Source organism: Mobula birostris, chromosome 5 (genome assembly GCF_030028105.1).
Source record: "Mobula birostris isolate sMobBir1 chromosome 5, sMobBir1.hap1, whole genome shotgun sequence".
Taxonomy (NCBI): domain Eukaryota; kingdom Metazoa; phylum Chordata; class Chondrichthyes; order Myliobatiformes; family Myliobatidae; genus Mobula; species Mobula birostris.
The window spans coordinates 170,518,533-170,533,312 of NC_092374.1; the positions used below are offsets into that span (position 1 = coordinate 170,518,533).

General features: G+C 43.1%; 1 protein-coding gene across 3 annotated transcripts in view; it reads left to right on the forward strand.

Annotated features, from left to right (window-relative positions):
- The window catches only part of pcca (propionyl-CoA carboxylase subunit alpha), a 495,020-nt gene that overhangs the window by 360,307 nt on the left and 119,933 nt on the right, over window positions 1-14,780 (forward strand). For all 3 annotated transcript variants that reach the window (XM_072258848.1, XM_072258849.1, XM_072258851.1), the window contains one exon: window positions 10,187-10,285. In XM_072258848.1, the coding sequence (XP_072114949.1) occupies window positions 10,187-10,285 (99 nt within the window). The remainder of the gene's footprint in view (window positions 1-10,186; window positions 10,286-14,780) is intronic.

Genomic DNA, 14,780 nt, shown 5'->3' on the forward strand with positions numbered 1-14,780 from the left:
CTAGCAATTGGACCTTGCAGATACAGGTGTATTTTCACTACAATCAATTGAAACACCTTGACTGCACACAGGTGATCTCCATTGAACTAACTATGTGACTTTTAAAACCAATTGGCTGCACCAGTGATGATGTGGTGTGCCATATTAAAGGGGATGAATACTTATGCTATCAATTATTTTCTGTTTTATATTTGTAATTAATTTAGATCACTTTGTAGAGACTGTTTTCGCTTTGACATGGAAGAGTCTTTTTCTGTTGATCAGTGTCAAAAAAAGCCAAATTAAATCCACTGTGATTCAATGTTTTAAAACAATAAAACATGAAAACTTCTGGGGGGGGGGGGAGGTTGGGGATTGAATACTTTTTATAGGCACCATATGTTGTGACATTTGCTGTTTTGCAGCAGCAGTACAGTAGAAGATGTAAAATTACTATGTTACAAAAACAAGTCGTGTAGTAGAGGAATAATGAGGGTAGTGTTTATGAACTTATGGACCATTCAGAAATCTGATGGTGGAGAGGAAGAATCTGTTCTTAAAACATTGAGTGTGGGTCTTCAACTCCCGTGCCTCTGCCCTGATGGTAGTAAGGAGAGGAGGACATGTCCCGAATGGTAAGAATCCTTAGTGACAGATGCCACCTTCTGTTGGGGAGGCCTGCGATAGAGCTGGCTGAAACTACACCCCCAGAGACCCTTGTCCTTAATACCAAGTGAACTTCAGTCAGAATGCACTCCACCTTACATCTGTAGAAATTTACGAGAGTCTTTGTGACATACTGAATCTCCTCAACTCTGATGAAATGAAGCTGCTGGCGTCCTTCGCATGATTGCCTAATGTGTTGATCGGCCCAGGAGGGTGCTCTGGTTGCTAACTTCCATCCAAGGCTCAATGGGTAATACCCTCAATTCTGATTCCTGAGCGCAAATTGTTCTCAAATTCCAATGATGCATTCTTGATGGAGCGCTGCACTCTTAGTGGTGACGCCTCTCAGCAGAGACAGTAGTCTAAGGCTCCAAGTAATGCACACAGATGCTGGAGAAACTCAGCAGGCCAGGCAGTATCTATTGAGAAAAGTACAGTCGACATTTCGGGCTGAGATCCTTTCAGCAGGAAAAAAAGGTGAGGAGTCAGAGTTGGGGGCGGGGTGAGGTGAGGTAAAGGGTTGTGAAGTTGATTGGCGAAAGGGATACAGGGTTGGTGAAGGGACAATCTAATAGAGGAGGACAGGAGGCCATGAAAGAAAGAAAAAGTGAGAGGAGCACCAGAGGGAGGCGATGGATAGGCAAGGAGATAAGGTGAGAGAGGGAAAAGGGGATGGGGAATAGAGAAGGAAGGAGTGCATTTCCAGAAGTTCAAGAAACTGATGTTCATGCCATCAGGTTGGAGGCTACCCAGACAGAATATAAGGTTTTGCTTCTCCAACCTGAGTGTGGCCTCATCACGACAGTAGAGGAGGCCATGGATATTTGGTCCGAAACGTTGACTGTACCCTTTTCCATAGATGCTGCCTGATCTGCTGAGTTTCTCCAGCATGTCGTGTATATCGCTTGGATTTCCTCCATCTGCAGATTATCTCTTGTTTGTGAATCTAAGGTCCCATCAGTGTCTCTCATATGGATATAAAATATTCCACACTCTGTAATGCTGTCAATCTGTATTGATTAGGCTCCATTAACACAGATAACCTCCCGAGTTGCTTTATAGGCGTGTTACAAGACAAAGTTTGGCCTCAGGTTGGGTCAAGAACTCAGCACAACTATCTAAAGCCTTGGACAAGAAACTGATGTTAGCTATATTAATGAAGGAAAAATGAGAGAGATGTAGTGAAGGAATTTAGGATTTCGAATGAATTCTCTCTCTTGGTCTAAGCCAGGATTCAACCCTCAATTAAGATAATTTAGAACAAACGTTGACCTTATCACATTCCTTGTATGAGATCATTCTGTGTGCATGATTGGTTGGCATGCTTCCTACATCAAAACAGTAGTTATGCTTCAAACAAAGATTGTTAAATCCCCTCTTCTTCTATTCTCCCCAGTGGCCGCTTACCTGTTCTCCCTTGCCTGTCACCTCCTGCAGGTCTCGTCCTCTTTCCCTTTCTCCTATGGTACACTCCTCTCCTATCAAATTCCTTCCTCCCCACCCACCTGGCTTCACCTATCATCTAGCTATCCTCCTTCCCCTCCCCCCCACCCCACCTTTTTATTCTAGTGTCTTCCCCCTTCCTTTCCAGTCCAGAAGCAGGGTCTCAATATGAAATGTTGAAATGCTGCCTAAGCTGCTGAGTTCCTCCAGCATTTTGTGTGTGTTGTTAAGTCTAGAGTGCTTTAAGAAATGCTAAGATCCTCCCAAACCACCTTTAGGGGGTGGTAGTGGCACGGCAGGTAGAGCCATGGCCTCATAGCACCAGAGATGTGGGTTCAATCCCTCGGTGCTATTTAGAGTTTGCACGTTCTCCCTGTGACCAGGTGCTCTGATTTCCTCCCTGCTCCCGTGCAAGTTGGTAGGATAATTGCAGTTGTAAATGCTTTACTATGTAGGTGTGTGGTGGAATCTATGGGGAGTTGATGCGAATGTGTGAACAATAAAATAAGATTAATTATTGATGGCCAACATGGACAGAACAGCCTATTCCTTTGTTTTTTGACTTCCCCTGTGCCCTCCAAGGCCAGGTATGTTCAAAGTTCAAAGCAAATTTATTATCAAAGTGCATATATGTCACCACATACAACACTGAGGTTCATTTTCTTGTGGGCATACTCAGTAAATTTATAGAATAATAACCATAACAGAATCAATGAAAGACCTCTCCAACTTGGGTGTTCAACCAGTGTACAAAAGGCAACAAACTGTGCAAATACAAAAAGAAAAAATAGTAATGAATAACTAAACAATATATATTAAGAACCTGAAATGAAGAGTCCTTAGAAGTGAGTCCATTTCAATGATGGAGCAAGTGCAGTTGAGTGAAGTTATCCCCTTTGGTTCAAGAGCCTGATGTTGAGGGGTAATAACGGGTCCTGAACCCTATGGTGTGAGTCTTTCGGCTCCTGTATTTCCTTCCTGATGGCTGCAACAAGAAGAGAGGATGTCATGGGTGGTGGGGTCCCTGATGATGGATGCTGCTTTCCTGTGACAGTGTTTTATGTAGATGTGCTCAATGGTGGGGATGGCTTTTCCCAAGGTGGAGTGGACCACATCCACAACTTTTTGTTGAATTTTCCATTCAAGGGCATTGGTGTTTCAGTACCAGGCTGTGATGGTCGCCGTGATCTCTATCTTGGAGGCCGACGTTGGTACGTCTTTCAAGAGGGTGACCTTAGCAAATAAACATGGCCCAATAGTGTACCTGATAGGGCTCTGAAAACGTGCCAGCCAACTGGTGGGTGTGTTCAAAGACATTTTCAATCTCTCATTGCTACAGTCAGAAGTTCTCACCAGCTTCAGAAGGGCAACAATCGTAGCAGTGCCCAAGAAGAGCAGGGTAGCAGGGTGAGCTGCCTTAATGACTGTCGGCCAGTTGTACTCATATCTACAGTGATGAAGTGCTTTGAGAGATTAGTTACGGCCAGAATCAAGTCCAGCTTAAGCAAGGACCTGGATCCACTGCAATTTGCCTATTCTCCACAATAGATCTACAGTGGATGCGATCTCACTGGCTTTTCACATGGCCTTGGATGACCTGGACGATACTAATACTTATGTCAGGCTGCTGTTTATTGACTGCAGCGCAGCGCTTAACGCAATCATAGTGCGCATGTGCCGGTCGTGCATGCAGCCTGTTACAGCCGTTCCGACCAGTATTCTTACTTTTTTCTCCTTACTTTTTAACTTATGTTTTGTATTTTTTTTGCACGGTAACACGTCGAAGCTGCACCCTCTCTAACATGCCGGTAGAGAGAGTTTTATTTGGGTTTTTAGTGCTGGAAGTAGTTACATTCCAACACGTCTCATTAGTGGGACAGAAGCATGGTTGCATTGTTTATTCCAGGGACCAGCTGACTGAGCTTATGCCGGCCGGTTTAGCGAGCAGAACGGCGGACATCCCTACTAAAATCTGGAGGAAAACACACAGAGGATGCAGAGGGGGATCATAAAGTCGAGGAAAGAGGACCGGGTCGAGACAACAGAGGCTTATGGAGAAGAGGAGTTCGGTGGGTAATAAAATGGACGAGTTCACTGTGCTAGCCAGGCGTCAGAGAACATTTCGGGAGTGCAGTGTTATGTGTTTCACTGGAACGAGGCTGCACGAGGACATACCCGATCAGAACTTTTCCATGGACGGCTTCCAGACCGTTCGGGCTGACCAGGAGTGCACTGACAGCGGTAGGCGTAAAGGAGTTGGGTGCTTACTGTTCTGGTTAACAACGGATGGTGCAATCCGGGTCATATTACGATCGAGGAACGTGTTTGTAGACTGGATATTGAACTTTTTGCTGTTGGACTCCGGCCATATTCCACCGAGATACAACACTGGGTGTCACAGGAGGTTGTTCCTGCCTGTGGCCATCGAACTTTGCAGCTTCTCCTGTGGAGGGTCAGACACCCTGAGCCAATAGGCTGGTCCTGGACTTATTTCCATCTGGCATAGTTTGCATTTTGTTGTTTGATTGTTTGTGGTTTTTGTATTGCTATAGGTATGCTCTATTCTTGGTTGGTGCGGCTGTAACGAAACCCAATTTCCCTCGGGATCAATAAAGTATATCTATCTATCCTACAGTTCTGATCAAAAAGCTCCAAAACCTGGGCCTCTGAACCTCCCTCTGCAACTGGATCCTCGAATTCCTCACCATGCAGGTCGGAAGTAACATTTGCACCATGCTGATAATCAACACTGGAGCACCACAAGGATAAGCGCTTAGCCCACTGGTCTACTCTCTCTTCACCCATGACTCTGCGGCTAGACACAGCTCAAATGCCATCTGTAAATTTGCTGCTGATACAACAATTTTTTTAGCAGAATTTCAGATGGTGACGAGAAGGTGTACAGGAGCAAGATATATCAGCTGGTTGAATAGTGTCGCAGCAACAATCTTGCACCCAGCGCCAGTAAGACCAAAGAACTGATAATGGAGAAACGGTAAGACGAGGAACACACCTGTCCTATTGAAGGATCAGAAATGGAAAGGGTTAACAATTTGAAGATCCTGGGTGTCAGCATCTCTGAAGATGTATCCTAGGCCCAACATATTGATGTGTTTACGAAGAAGGCTTGACAGCAGCTATATTTCATTAGGAGTTTGAGGAGATTGGGATTGTCACCAAAGACACTCGCAAATTTCTACATATGTAGAGTGGAGAGTATTCTAACTGGCTGCATTTCTGTCTGGTAAGGGGGGCACTGTGCAGGACGTAAAAAAAAGCTGCAGAAAGTTGTGAAGTCAGTCAGCTGCATCACAGGCACTAACCTCCCCAGCAGAACCAAGTTTACTATCACCAGCATGTGTCGTGAAATTTGTTAACTTCGCAGCAGCAGTTCTATGCAGTACATGGTAACACAGAAAGGAAAAGTAAAGAAGTACATCAATTACAGTCAGTATATGTATGTATATTGAAGAGATTGAAAACAGTTCAAAAACAGAAGTAATATATATTTTTTAAAAGTGAGGTTGTGTTCATAGGTTCAGTTTCCCTTTAGAGATCGGATGGCAGAGGGAAGAAGCTGTTCTGAATCGCTGAGTGTGTACCTTCTGGCTTCTGTATCTCTTTCCTGACAGTAACAATGAGAAGAGGGCATGTGCTGGGTGATGGGGGTACTTAATAATGGATGTCATCTTCCTGAGTCTCCGCTCCTTGAAGATGTCTTGGGTACCACCGAGGCTAGTACCCATGATGGAGCTGACTAATTTTACAACTTTCTATAGCTTCTTTAGGTCCTGTGCAGTTGTCCCCTCCACACTAACCCCCCCCCCCACCCCACGTACCAGACAGTGATGCAGCCTGTCAGAATGCTCTGCACGGTACATCTATAGAAGTTTTTGAGTGTATTTGTTGACATGCCAAATCCTATTGAAGTACAGCCACTGTCTTGCCTTCTTTATATGTTGGGACCAGGTTAGATCCTCAGAGATCTGGACACCCAGGATCTTGAAATTGCTCACTCTCTCGGTCCCTTGTCTTACCCTTTCTGAAGACTACAATCAGCTCTTTCGTCATACTAACGTTGGTGCAAGGTTGTTGCTGTGACACCATTCAACGAGCTGGTATATCTACCAACAATGGTTGTATCATCAGCAAACTTATAGATGGTATTTGAGCTATACATAGTCACACAGTCATGGGTATAGAGAGAGTAGAGCAGTGAGCTAAGCACACACCCCTGAGGTGCGCTAGTGTCGATCGTCAGCGAGGAGGAGATATTGTCAGAGATTGTAGTCTTCCGGTTAGGAAGCCGGGGATCCAGTTTCATGAGGTAGATCGTGAGGTCAAGAGTCCATTTTATCATACCAGGGAACCATTCAATAGTCTTGTGACAGTGGGGTATAAGCTGCCTTTGAGCCTGGTGAAATGTGCTTTCAGATTTTTGTATCTTTTGTCTGATAGGAGGTGGCAGAAGAGAGAATATCTGGTGTGTGTTTGATTATGTTGGCTTCTTTACTGAGGCAGAGAGATGTGTAGGCAGGGCCCATGGAGGGGAAGCTAATTTCCATGATACTGTTGAAGCGTTTTGTGATTTTCACATACTGGTGGTTGGGTACACAATCAGGCGTGAGCCTTGAAGCTTCTTCAGAAAGTCTTTGCTTTCAGCTCACCAGCCGTCCACAGCAGCTCTTCATCAGTCCTTGGTGCTGGCAGAAAACCACTGCTGCCACCTAGTGGTCTGTTGTGAAACACTCGCACCCACTCAGCCACTAGCAGCAATGTCAGCTGGGGCACTGAATCTGCCCTACACAGGGAGTGGGGTGTCTATGCTCCGATTTAGAAGAGTTAAGCAGTGATCTCTTTGAAATGTACAAGACTGTGAGAGGGATTGGCAAGATGGATGCTTAGAGACTGTGTCCAGTGTTTGAGAATGTCAAATGAGGAGTCATTATTTCACTACAAGAGCCTCTACTTAGAGCAAGAATCTTCAGAGTTTTGCAACCCTCGAGCTGTAGTTGCTAGTAAACATACACCTGCAGAAGCTTCCCGCTCCCTTTATCTCACAACCCCGAATATATTCCCTGGTTGATGAAATTAACAAAGCCTTCGGAAAGCAGACCAAGGTGCAACCTCTCCAGATTGGATAATGTACCACTCCATTCAGCATATTCAATGATAGGTTTTAATTTTCTTTTTATTTGGAGGTACAGCATGGCAACAGGCCCTTCTGTCCCTTTGAGCCTGTGCTATCCATGTGACCATTTAACCTACTAAACTGTACATGTTTGGAGTGTGGGAGGAAACCCATGTGGTCACAGGGAGAATGTACAAACTCCTTACGGACAGTGGTGGGAATTGAAAGTGGGTCACTTTCCATGGTGATCCATTTTAGACTATGACCTCCCAACCTGTTCCTACTCTTCATGGAGGGAGCACCTATACATCCCCAAAGATTGTACAACAGGCCATTTGGACTAGTAGTCCATCCGATAGTTACCTTGGAGATTTCAGTTTTGAAGAGAGACTGGATAAGATGGATTTCTTTCCTCTGGGGTAGAGGAGGCTGAGGGAAACCTGATTTGATTTATACAGTTTAGTTAGATATGAATATGGTAGGTAACAGAGAGCATTTCCCTATGGGAGAGACGTCGAAAACTGGAGGACAGCAGTTTAGGGTAATGAGAAAGAGGCTTAAAGAGGATCTGAAGAAGAATGTTTTCACCCAGTGCATTGTTGGTACATGGAGTGTTCTGCTCAAGTCGGTGTTGGAGACGGGCACTGTCTAGCATTGATGACTAATCCAGACAAGCACTTGGATCACCAAGGCCTCGAGGGCTACAGGCTGAGTGTTGGAAGGAGAAGATAGTGGTCAGCATGGATTTAGTGGGCCAAAAAGCCTGTTTCTGCACTGTGTGACTCTGTGAAAAGTAGTTCTTAGGGTAAAGTGAAGATGAAGCTGCCAGACTGTCATTAAAAACTCAACTGGCTTGTGGAAGGAAGTGTGCAAAAGGCAACACCCAAGTCCTGAGAATAATTGAATGTTTATTTAAATTGAAGCAAGTGTGGGCAAAGGAAGCTAGAATGAATACATGACTCCCTCACTCAAGAAACCTTTAGTTCAAATATTGATGCCCTGGAGGTCTCACAGCACTATTAAAATACCTATTACTCCTCCAGGACTGCCAGCAACCCAGGAAGTACAACTACAATAATGTCAGGGAATAGTTAGTAACTAATATTAATTATCAGAGGCAGCGTTTTAATCTCACGTTAGCATAGAATCAAATAGTTTCCACTGCACATGGTGAGATGAAATAGTTGCATTTGGATCTTGCTGTGCACAGTGATGGCAGTTTCCTACTTTCAGGAAGAGGTCATTCACTGGGAGAAGCACGGTAGAAGGGCAGATTCTTCTCTTTGTGGTTTTTATTTCATCTTGGATGCTGAGCATTGCAGTTTTCTGGTCCGACAGAACATCATAAGACATAGGAGCAGAATTAGGGTATTCATCCCTCATCATCCCTGGCAGAACAGCTAGGATGCTTTACTGTCTTAATGGATCTGTGTATGTAAGTGGTGTTTCTTATTGTTGATAAAGACATGGATAAGCCAGCTCTGCTTTGTGGTCAGTGAGATGATAGGGAAAATTCAGACTCCTGGTGGCTCTGAGATTTTCCACGTCTGCCAAGAACCTGGCTACCTGCTGGCCATAAGCTCGTTCAGATTTGATTTGAAATATTCCTACAGCACTCATTGTGGATGATTGCATGGGAAATTGTGAGCCGTTAGAAGTCAGCAACATCTTGTGGAAGTTGGCTGCAGTGGAGAGAGGGGGGAGAGAGGGAGTGCCAACGGTCTCATGAAGGAAGAAGAAAAACAAAGGTTTGTTCTCCTTGCTAGTGTCTGATGGTATAATCTCAGCAGCTTTCAAAATATACCCCGTTCAATGTCCTCTTTCCAAGAATAGAGTTGTAAAATTTAACACTTTGAATGCTAGGTGTGTGTGGTAAGTAAATTATTTATTGTCCTTGATATTGCAGTTATTACTGTACAGCATGAGGCCACTCAGCCCATCAGTTCTATGCTGGCTGAGCATTCTCATCAGCCCCATTTCTCCCTCCTTATTTCCCTGTGTCCCTGCAGCTTATCCTCTCTCTCTCAGACACACACCCATCAACTTCCTTTTGATAATGTTGCCACTTACCTACACTGAGGGGTCATTTACAGTAACCAGTTAACCCAACAGCGTGTTTTTGAGGTGTGGGAGGAAACCAGAGCACCCAGGGGAAACCCTTGTGTCACAGGGAAACTCCACACAGACAGCACCCATGTCCCTGTTGCCCCCTCCATTCCACCATCATCAAAACAAGTTTTTCCAGAGAGTCTTCCAAGTTAGAAAATGTTTTATGAAAATTCAGTCATACTTGAATGGTAACACATCCTGAATAAGGGTCTCGACCTGAGAAAACTTCTGTTTATTCATTTCCATAGATACTGCCTGACTTGCTGGCTTCCTCCGGCATTTTGTGTGTGTGTGTGTAGTTTTGGATTTCCAGAATCTGCAGACCTTCTCGTGTTAATATTTGAATCATATTATGTTTGTGAAGACTTCTCCACATTGTGTTCAGGAGAGAAGATCTTAGAGAAAAAGTTCTGCATAAAGTGAAAATGTTAATTATGTTGTAATTATTAATTCAGTGAAGAAATGTGCCTGCAGTCCTTGGGGGATTGAATTATTATACGCAAGCCCTAATGTGCAGGTTGAAGTATGTCACAGGAATTTACATTCAACACTCGTTAAATTGCAGTAAATGTAACGTTTCAGCATAGGTGTAAAACTGGAATGCTTATTTGTTACTTACTTTAAATTGCTTGAAACCTTCGTAACCAGAGGCAGCTGTTCCAAGGTCCATTGCTGATCTCTTGGGATAATTTCAGGACTATGTTGTTGGGCCCTGTCTTTTACGGCAGAAGCAATAAACATGACAGGCTGTTGGGTTACCATCTGTTTAAAATGGCTACTGCTTTGTTCACAGTTGCGGACTTGGGAATCTGTTTACTGTCTGTCTTCACTGTAACAGTCTTATTTGTGTCACAACAGGTGGAGGTTGATGGAAAGACATTAAGTGTGACCAGTGAATGGAACCTAGCGTCACCCTTGTTGCCTGTCACCATTGACGGAACCCCAAGGACCATTCAGGTATATTTATTTAATCACTATTCAGTTAACTGACTTTGTTTGTTTTAACAAAAAATACATTTCAGCCACTGTTGATATTCGCTACTTAGCATTTGATTGTGAGATAGTTGATGGATGTGTGTTATGCAGAATATAGTCAGATTTAATCATGAACAATAATTTTTTAATCTTGTCTTAATATAGCAAGTAAAGTATATTGTAATATTTGGAAATAAAGTGCAGTTATTGTGGTGATAAATTATCCTACCCAAGATTTATTCCTTGACAAACACACCAAAAACAGATTAACTGTCCGTCATCTCATTTGTGAAGGTTTCCTACAATCATATTGGCTGCTTTCTAACAGTGACTGCACTTCAGAAATACTTCATTGGCAAGGTTGGATCACAGAAGTGGGCCCTTCAGCTCAACTCTTTCATGCTGACCAAAATGTCTATCGGTGCTTGTCCCATTTGTCTGCGTTTAGTTCATATCACGCTTTTTCTATCCATTTGCCTGTCGAAATGTGTTTTTAACATTGTTAATGTGTGAACCATCCTCTAAATGAAAACCTCCCCCTCAGGTACCTTTCAAATTTTTCCCTTTCACCTTAAACCTATGTCCTCTAGTTTTAGACTTCCCTATCTGCGGGGGAAAAAAGAACTGCGACCATCCACTTTTTGCCCCTTGTGATTTTATGTACAATATAATCCTGATCATCCTGAGGTTGCTAAAGGCACAATGAAGACTTCCTTCTTACTAATAGGCAGAGCCACAGACATGTACTTAGGATAGGAAAACACAAACCATTTCAAAACTGCAATTGTATTCCTCCCTGCAAGAAGTTTCTGCTGAAATGTTTGGTTTGTGTCAGAAATATGTAAAACAGTTCAAGATTCACTTTCTTTTTTTTTGTACTATGTATGGTTGATATATGATTCATGTGTTGGAAAATTGACAAGGGCATTCACCACTCAGGCAATGCAAGAGAGAAATGATCCTTTAACTTGGAGTTTGCTAATACTTGGTTTTCTTAACACAGCATGAAATGCAGCACCATACTGTTGTTCCACTGATGTGGTTTTAAAAATATGTCGTGCAATAAAGGGTCTCTGTGGCTTCACTGACATCAGGACTTTGCATGTAGCCATACGTTATTAAAGCCTCAGATTAAACACGCATTTTTTGTCTTAACGGAAAATGATCTCAATAATTTGGTGAAATAATTAATTATGTCAAGACTTTAAGAAAGTGAATTCTGAAAATGGTTACAATTAGCCTGTTTATTGGTCAGAGCCAAGTGTGGAAAATTCAGAAGAAAGTTCCCGTTTAATTATAGTCATCCATGATGTCATAGTCTAGGAAGGTAAACTGCACTTTTGCCTTGGATTATCTTGTTGCATATTAGCTGCTTTAAGTGAGAATAGTAAATAAATAACCTTGGGAAGGAATGCAGGCAAACACTGGCTCTCTTGATAGCCTTTCTGGAATTAGCTAGCAGTCTTTTAGAACCACCCACGCCTTTGATGTTCCAGGGAACTGCTATGATTTCTATCCGCAGGAGAGGGGATCTTAGCAAGTTCTAAAACAGCAAGGAATTTAGCTGATATCATTGACTGTTGTTCTTTGAGCTGCTTTTGTAGTCTTCCTCTGGGGAATAGGTAGGATGGGATGTATCTCTATAGCAGAGTGTGGAATGCACCAGCGTTCTGTAGAACTAGTGTTAGATAGCTCTAAGAATTTCTTTTGGGGCTTGCACATACATTTTGCATGATCCAAGTCAAAGCCATACACACTTGTGTGTCAAAACCTTGGATGTTACCTAAGGTGTGTTCTTCCGTTATGAAACTGCAAGGGAGGTAGAAAGCTATATTTTGTCTTCCCTTTGCAAAAAAAAGATGCAAGGTCGTCCAAGATATCAATTGCTTTCCTCAGTAAAATAATCATATACAATAGGTAGTCTTTCAGTATTGGGACTGATATTTTCGAAGATGGTACTAACTGCGATATAAATGGGACGTGCACTTCACCCTTATTTCAGAAAAGGTGGTTGTTATTGAGATTTGGACATGGATAATGCATTTTGACCGTGCATTGTTCAAGTGAGAATTTTAAACTGTCAGCCAAAAATGCAAGATGCTGGAAGAATACTATGGAGTGATTCCCTGAGCAAGCTGTCCCGATCAGCCTACAGTGGGTGAGGCAGCATCTGTGCAGGGAAATGGGCTGTCAACATTTCTGATTGTGGTTCTTCATCTGGACTGAAAGAGGAGAGAGCTTACTGGCTTTGCCTGTAAATTACATCATTGGTGGAACTGCTACTGCTAAGTTAACAAATTTCACGTCACATGCCGGTGATAATAAACCTGATTCTGATTCTGATCTGTAACTTGATTCTATCTGTCTGTCTTCATAACACTAACTTTAATAGTCTTTCCAAACAAAAATCTGGCAGTTTCAGTTAAATGTTTTTCTCTTGAACTGCGTCCTCTGTTTTTTATTTGAGGAGGAGAGAGTTCTTAATCTTCATATTTCCACTGCCCTGTGTGAAGAGGAGCTTCCTGACACCTCTGAACAAACGGACTTGAATATTAAGGCTATGCCAGGGTGTTTCTAGCCCTACGCCTACCGCAGTCGCAGTCTATCCCAGCAAATCCTTTCATTCTTTGAAGGCAAAATACCGGTTCTTCATGCTTCAGAAACTTTTTGTGCAACAGTAGATCTTCTTCCCATGTTCATCTTCCTCCTCCTTCTAGATCCATCCACCTACCCATGGGTGCTCTCACATCTTCTCCCACATGGTTCTGGTTCCATTTGCCCTTCCCCTCTCTCCTAATTGTTCTCCTTATCATCTTCATTACTTGTCAGATTCCTCCTCTCTTTGCGTTCCCACTTATCACTCTCCCAGCTGTCTCTACCTTCACCCTCCTCTCCGATAACTTGGATCCATCTGCCGTTTTTGTCTGCCTTCATCAATCACCCATCTGCCTCTGTTTCCCAACTTCATTCCGCCCCCTCCCATACCTGGCTCTTCCTGCCCATCATCCTGCAACCCTCCTCAGTCCACCAGTCACCTACTGGCCTCTGTCTCATCCCTCTCCCTCTCTTTATATCAGCTGTCTTCATTCTCCACTCTCAGCCCTGATGCAGGGACTTGCCCTAAAACATTGGCAGTTCCTTTCAACACCCCAAAGATGTTGCTCAATCCAGTGAGTTCCCCTAGCAGACTGTTGCACTATTTTCTAGCATTTGAAGTCTCTTGGCTAATCCATGGCTATTATTCCATGCACTGTAGCATCTGTATGAAGGAACCATTGTCCGTGAATGATGCAAATGCTCTCGTGTAGCTCAGCTTGTCTTACAGCTGATTGATTCATAAACTGTTCTCTATGCTGATCAAAGAACCAGCCAGAAATCCATCTTCCCATAACAAATATGAAATAGAATCAATTTTTGATACTTGGATGCTAGAGGAGTCTCATTGGAAATACTTGTAATAGAAAAGGGAAATGTTCAGCTGATCAGGCTGCATCTCCCATTTCACCACCCGTCCTGTTACCTCTTCCCAATAACCCCATCTGCCACTGTGCCCTCTCTTCGACACTTAACCCACCTTGCATATCCTTTCATATTGACCTTTTTACATCTTATCCTTCCTCCTCCCTTACTCAGCCTCCCCTCTCCCCACCTTGGCCATTACTGTTCAGGAAATTGCTGAGAAGACAGAGAGAGGCTTGAGTACAGTGTTGGGGTGTTCTTGTTGAAGGAGAGATACCTTTGTGTTGGAGAGAGTCAAGAGAAGGTTGATGATGTTGTTAATTCTGGCTTGTAAGAAAGAATTGCAAAGGTTGGGTGTAAACTGATTGGAATTTTGACAGCGCATCTTATTGAAATATGAGATTGCTAAGGAAGTTTGCAGGGTTGGTCCTGAAAAAGGAAATCAAGATGTATCCTACAGAGACATGAAACTGCATCTACTGCAAATCTGGAGGGTCCAGATGAATGGTCTCGACCCAAAATATCAACTGCCCATTCCCTTCCACAGATGCTGCCTGGCCTGCTGAGTTCCTCCAGAACTTTGTATGTTGCTCCTGGTTCCTTTAATTTTTTTTTCTTAATGTCTATCCTTCCCTTTCCCTTGTCCTTAATTACACCACCCCCACAGAATGCCTCACTCCCTTAAACCCTCTTCTTTACCCATACTTTTTTTATCATCTCCTTCCTCTTTCCTTCCTCTCCCTCTACCCTCATCTCTCTCCTCCTTTGTCCAAGATTACTTTTAGTAATATTAACAAAGTTTCTTGTATCAGAATCAGCTTTACCATTTCTTGTGAAATGTGTTTTTTTGCAGCAGCATTACGGTGCAATACTTAAAAATACTATAAAGAAACAAAATAAATTTAATAAGTAGTGCAAAAGAGACCAAAAATAGTAAGGTAGAGTTCATGGGTAGGTTCATTATCCTTTCAGAAATCCGATGACGAAGGGGTAGAAGCTTTTCCGAAAGAATTGAGTG